The following is a 7,023-nucleotide window of genomic DNA, read 5'->3' as shown; positions in this document are numbered from 1 at the left end:
GCTCCAAGCTAATATGCGCCATGTGTGTACCAGGTTCCGATCGTAATGGGTTTGGACTTTGGATCGATCAGGGCCCAATAAGAGCTAAGTGTCGTTTGGAGTTTTCATTATGTTACAGTGGTCAAGGACCAAAATATCGATATCGGTTAATATATCGGTGTATCTAAAAATCGATATATATTAAATATATCGAATATATCTATTTTTTTTTTGTGACCAGTTCAAACTATTTAAAATATTTGAAATATCGGAAATATATTGGAAATATCAGATTTATATTAAAAAATGATCAAAAAGTCAAACGATATATATCGTAAATATCAGATATATCGATTATCTGGGGGATATAAAGTTTTATATCCGAAATGCTAATATATTTTAGAAAAAAAGGGTTCTATATTTGGTCGATAGAGATTGGAAATATCAATATCGGTGTACTAAAATACTAATATATATCGGCAATATTTTGGTCCATGGTGGTAATAGACTGGGCTATTGACCGTTTAATTTATTTAGAGACACTTTGGGCTTGGACTTTGCTTCTCTTAAGCTTTGTCTAATTTCACAAAAGCTAATTAGAGCATTTCTAGGTGGTAGTAGTATCACCTATAGATTTGCCTCCCAAATTTGACGTAGGCAAAAAAAATAAAAGTTATAAACTCGAGTTCAGACCCTAATAAGCCCCTATGCTGCGTTGCGCACATCCCCTCTACAAGTTACCTATAGGCAAGAAAATTAGCAGCTCTAGTCATTTAGCTGGTTCTACAAAACTGAAGCTGCATCGCGTTACAGTCATGTTCGACGCCCAAATGGCCAAAACCCATACTAGATTTTCACTGACTATAGCATTTATCTCTACAGCTTTAATCAATTGGTCCCTAGAGTGGCTGGCGCCTCTGCCTCTCCAGCTGTGCTACCTTGTCGTGCCCAAACCATACGAAAGTGTAATTTAACGGTTTAGTCTGTCTCGTTGTGAAAGTTTAGCGGTTTAGTTATAGATGCACAAAGTGCTAAACTTCTTGATGGTGACAAAAAATAGTGACGACAAAGTGAAAAATTAGTTCGGCCAGTTGCAAATTGCCATTTTCCATTGAATGTGATGGACCGAAAAGAAACCCATCAACTCAAAGAAGATGTGGCAAAGACAATGGACACGTAGAATGCACGTGCATGCCCACCACCATTCAGGTGTTACTGTATGTTCACTGTTGAATCGAGTAGAAGCAAAGTCACGTCGACCCAATTCATGGCCCATCAGCAGCTGCTCTGACTTTAGTTCTTTCTTTTGGTGATCACAAGGCCTATAATAATAATATAATATATGGTGTGTTTTCTTGCTTTGTTCCAAAAGACCAACACCATGAAAAACAGATGCCCCTTGATTGGACAATTTGAAAAACTTTGGGCGCATCAATGGTTTTGACTTTTGAGTCTCGGGCAACGGACTTGCAAATCCGTCAGCTGCAAATGGTCCACTTGAGCATTCCAGAACTGTGCCGGATAGCCTCAAAGTTGTAAAGCTGTTTCACAATCCACAGTTTCATACGCAAACAGGGTTGTTTTTCATCACATGATTCCATTGCATACACCAGCGTAGTCACCTGACACTGCAAGTTTCAAATTGGGGTTTACGAGTTTTGACGATATTTGGGTCCAAGGCAAGGATGCCCTAAATATAATGAAAATATCTAGATCAAAAGCCCGCAACATCAAATTGGAAGTGTAACTCAGATAAAAATATAAAATACAAAATGAGGGGCATATCTCCAAATATGAACTCCGTTTGGAAGATGTCTAGCAAATATTAAAGGACTAAAAGTTATGGTTCTTGCTAGACGTGAGCTCATTCTCGCCATTAGAGACCGACAAGTTTATTCCAAGTTTGTACCTTCATGACAACATTTATCATTGTTGCGGGTCGATATAGCATTAGTCACGGGTGAGATTTATTTTATTTTTTTTGGGTTATTTAGATTTTAGTCCTATTTTTATAAGATATTTAAGTTTTTTGTCATAAAATTATCGATTATTAGTTTTAGTCCTAGTTCCATCTATTGACTATTAGTCGTCTCAGTTGACCATAGTCAAACTATTTAATTATTTTCAATTTTTTCTCAAATTATTATAATACCTTGGAACATGTTTGTCAACATGGCAGGAAATTATATAAAAATATAGCCAAAACCTAATTTAATGATGGAAATCTTAAGAATGAGATTAGGACATGCACTAAATTCTAATATTTTTAACTTTCATTAAAAAAAAAAATGTATTTTGAGAAAAGTCACATGTGTATTGTTTTGTGCATTCTCATATAAGTCTTAATTTTAAATTGTTATTACCTTAACACAATATTCGTTCATTAGTCATTTTGAATTGGAGTGCTTACATTCCATAGGATTGAAATCTGGTTCTATTTTGGAAGACAATTGTTCATCAACCCCAGGCAGAAGAAACAAATTTGTCTTCTAATAAGGACATAGTGATTATTCTTATCTTTGAATTTAATTATTGATAAATTAAGTTAGTTTGTCAACTAAATGTTTGTTCCGTGATTATTTTGTTGTATAAATTTGATTTTTTACGTTTAACAATAAAGATAATTTTTAGAATAAGTTTCCTACATAAAATTATATCTCCCATTCGATTATTGATAGTTTTAGGTGAGATAATGAAAATTATTCTCACTTCCCATTTCGACGTATGCATTAATTCCTCAACACTTCCCCATCTTTTTCTAACCAAACTTACGTGTTTAAATCTTAACCAACTTCATTTTCTTCATTAAATACCCGCTTTTTAATAACAAAACTCCATTTCGCTCAATAGTGGAGTTAAAGTTGATAATCTATTATTGAAAAAAGACATGTTAAAAATGTTAGAATTTAAATGATATCGAATATATTTTAGGATTTTATCCCTCCCAGAATTGGGTAAATTAGGGTTTTGGCTTCAGCATTTGTAATGCAATTTCAAGAAAAAAAAAAAACATGTTCCTAAGTGGTATTTTGGTCATTTGAGAAAATTGGAAGAAAATTAAACAGGCTTGACTAATGGTCAGCGCTAAACCTAATAATCGATAATCGAAGACAAAAGCCTAACTACTCTATAAAAAAAGACTAAAGCTCTCAAATAACGTTGTTTTTTTTTGTGACTGTTGTTTGATAGCGAATTGTAAAAGTTCATACCGACTCGAGTACAAGTATTTTAATAAAAGATTTGGGAAAATTGTATTTCAGTTGTCTCTTTTAAAGTTAAAAGAGAGAGAGAGAGTGAGAGATATTTTATTGATTCACAACCCTTCTTTTCCTCTCAACAGTGTGAAGAGATTTTTACTATTAGACGAGTTTACAAGAAAGAAGTGAAAGAACTAAAGTTTTGAAGAGGTTCGAAAGGTACTTATAGTCGGTAGAGTATCAAATAAAGAAATTATTATAGAAAATATAGATAGAATGCTGCTACCAAGCAATCTCTTAAAACTTAAAAAGGGTTATGCCAACTCTTCAAAGGAAGATTCAAAACCAATAAAACTTTATGAAAGAATTTTGGTAGACAAAAAGGAAAAAGTGAAGCTATAATGCATAGAAGTATTGTCTATATATATAATTTCTGATTGTGTTTATTACTCCATCCCATTTCTAACCTTGTACTAGGGGATAGACGTGCGGGTGGAAGTGGAGTAAGGGAAGGTTGACCTCTAATTTAACGTAAGAATTTAAATTAGATATCGAGCCACTTCAATCAAGAAATTGGTTCTAACGCCCAATTTCGATTCAAAACAACTCTAGAAGACATAGTTTTTTTTATAAGCACCCATAAGGACAAATTTCAAGTGAAAATAACCCGGAAAACCAATTTTCGAGTGAAAATAATCCTCATGGACAAATGGCCCGGATTTGAAATAACTATTTTCCAATTTTACTATTTATGTCGTTTTGCTATGAACAATGAGTGTTCATACCTTATGCTGATGTATTTGTTCATACCAATATAGGTGAACGTACCTTATACAATATATTGAAGCATGAACAATGATTGTTCATAACTCATGTTGAGGTATAAACAATCATTCTTCATACTCCAATAGGTGTTCTTACTGATCATACATTATGTTAAGGTATGAACATTGACTGTTCATACCTCAAATAGGTATCAACAATAAAAACAATTATCGTTCATACCCGAAATAGGTATGAACAATGATTATTCATACTCCAATAAGTATTAGTTCTTATTGATCATACATTATATTGAGGTATGAACATTGATTGTTCATATCCCAAATAAGTATGAACAATAATTATTCTTCATATATGAACAATTATTGTTCATATGAACATTGATTGTTCATACCCCCCAAATAGATATGAACAATAATTGTTTATGCCCCAAATATGTATAAACAATGATTATTCATACTCCAATAAGTGTTCTTATTGATCATACAATATGTCGAGGTATGAACAATGATTGTTCATACCTCATGTTGATGTATGGACAGTGATTGTTCATACCCCAAATAGGTATGAACAATAATTGTTCAAACTCTAATAAGTGTTCTTATTGATCATACATTATGTTGAGGTATGAACAATGATTGTTCATAGCTCATGTTAAGGTGTAAACAATGATTGTTTATACTCCAATAGATGTTTTTTTGATCATACATTATGTTGATGTATAAGCGGTGATTGTTCATACACCAAATAGGTATGAACAATCAACAATGATTGTTTATATGAACAATGAGTGTTCATAGCTCATGTTAATGTATGAACAGTGATTGTTCATATCTTAAATAGGTATGAACAATGAGATGAACAATCATTGTTCATACTATTTACACCGGGTCGTTTTGATTAGGCCGGGCCTTTTATTATTTCGTATCAGGGGTATACTTCACATTTCATCTACCCAAGCCGTTATAGGAAAACAAATTCTATGAAGATATTAAAGAGATTTTACACTATAGAAAAGTCAGAAAGGCACTTGAGCTAGCTTTGAATTGTAAGTTTGTGTCGTGGGCTTGAAGGAAAGAGGTTTCGATCTTTAATTTGTTGCCTGCTCAAAAGAATAAGCAATCTCTATCAACTTAGGTTCGAACCTTTTAGTCCTCCAAAATTGATACCAAATGGCACCCCTTTTCGTATTGTATCCGGTGGAGCGTTAATTCACGGAAATCCCCAATGGCAAGAATAGGGGCAATATCAGCACTAGGAGTCACTAATGCATCCAACTTATTCTCCTTCATCAACTTCACCAATCCATCTTCTGACAGTTTATTCAAATTCGTCACAACCTGCTTTTCCACGTCCCCAAACCCATTTGTCGTCTAAGATATTAAAAATATCTCCTGCCAAATTCATCAATCATTTCCTAAATACAAGTGATATGTTGTCAGTCTAGTGATCTTATAGTTGCTTGAATATGAGCCTACAAGTTAAAGCATGTGTTGGTCTTACCAAGTCCGAGAATTTGTCGTTGAAGGCTATTATATTTGCCAATGATCTCATTGGAGAAGTTATCCTCTCCTCTAAATAAGCATTTATGTATAGCTTGAACTCTATCACCAAAGCTAAAGCTTCACCACTCACAGTTGAATTCAGGATAATGTCTACATTGATTATATTCAGATTGTCTACCAGAATTGCACCGCTTGCCTTTGGGTACCTAGCCACCACGTGGGCTTTGGACCTGACGGTCCGCGGTTCCCACCCCACTTAAGATGCTGAACAACATGAGACATGACCAAAGACTAATCAGCCTGCCCCCATGTGTTGTCACAATGTAGTACATGTAGAAAGTTTTATATTAGTTTTCATGTATAGAGCGCGACCTGCGCCTCAGGCGTGAGCGAGTTCCAGTAACTTGAGCACGACCCATTCGTCTCAAGATAAAGCGACCGACCGACGCCCCCGTGTTTCTTAAGCCACCAACTGTTTTGTTTCTATTTGTTGCAACCTCTATATAAACCAAATTATAATCTCTTAGAATTCAATCAATTAAATATACATTGAATTGAATTGAATCCTCTGGTTCTACATGGTATCAGAGCCAAACCATTGAAATCCACTGCGTATTACAACCATTAATCAAACCATCCTTGAATCTTTGAATCTCAAACCCAAATTTTTTCCAAACCCTAAACCTAAAACCCAATTTTTTGTTTTTTCGCAATGGTTTGGATCGACAACAATTCTTCCAACGTTATTCATCACCACTACACCCCACAAGACAACTCCGCGTTCCCAAAATCTATTTCATTAGATGAGTCCAACTATACCATATGGGTTTCTCTCATGCAGATGCATATTGGAGCAAGGGGAAAGATTGGTTTTTTGACTGGCGCAAAGGTTGAACCGGATATGAATTCGACCGAATATGAAGGTTGGGCAACAGATAATGAAAAGGTGAAAAGTTGGCTTATTGATTCTATGGAGATTTCTCTTATGAATCGATATATTCGTCTTCCTACTGCAAAGGACATTTGGGAGGCTGTGGAGAAGACCTTCTATGATGACTCTGATGAAACTCAAATTTTTGAATTGAATACAAAGTGCTTTGAAGCGAAGCAGAATGGGAGACCTATTCCTTTCTATTACAACGAATTGATGGCCATGTTCCAGGAGATTGATCAAAGGGTGACCTCCCAGAATAATAATGTTGCAGCTGTAGTCTAGGACACGTCAACAATGTCCAGATTGCGGGTTCATATGTTTTTACGTGGACTCGGTTCAGAGTATGATCAGGTGCATGGAGAGATTCTTCGCAAGGACCCTAATTTTTCCTTGGAGCAAAGCTATGCTTACATTCGAAAGGTGCAATCGGAGAAACAAAGCAGGGCTATGGGCTCTCAGTATCAACTGAATCATCTGTCTTGGTTGTTCATATCAAGACGATTACTCCACCCAGTTTCTCTGGTTCTTCACGCAACCCTAAAGGTAAATCCAATCCTTATGCAGATAAAAAGTGCAGTGTTTGTGGAGAATTGGGTCATAGCAAGGAGAGATGTTATAAAGTGAT

The 7,023-nt window shown here is 35.1% G+C and overlaps 1 protein-coding gene across 1 annotated transcript; it reads left to right on the top strand.

The window, feature by feature from the left end:
• The first annotated feature begins 6,176 nt into the window (after positions 1-6,176).
• On the top strand, positions 6,177-6,680 carry LOC147513337 (uncharacterized). Its single transcript, XM_086598906.1, has one exon. The coding sequence runs from the start codon at positions 6,177-6,179 to the stop codon at positions 6,678-6,680; it is 504 nt and encodes a 167-aa protein (XP_086455032.1).
• Positions 6,681-7,023: the final 343 nt, after the last annotated feature.

This window comes from Coptis chinensis, chromosome 3, assembly GCF_015680905.1.
Source record: "Coptis chinensis isolate HL-2020 chromosome 3, ASM1568090v1, whole genome shotgun sequence".
Classification (NCBI taxonomy): Eukaryota; Viridiplantae; Streptophyta; class Magnoliopsida; order Ranunculales; family Ranunculaceae; genus Coptis; species Coptis chinensis.
The sequence above is the reverse complement of the archived record's forward strand: the minus strand, read 5'-3'. Positions and strand labels throughout refer to the sequence as shown.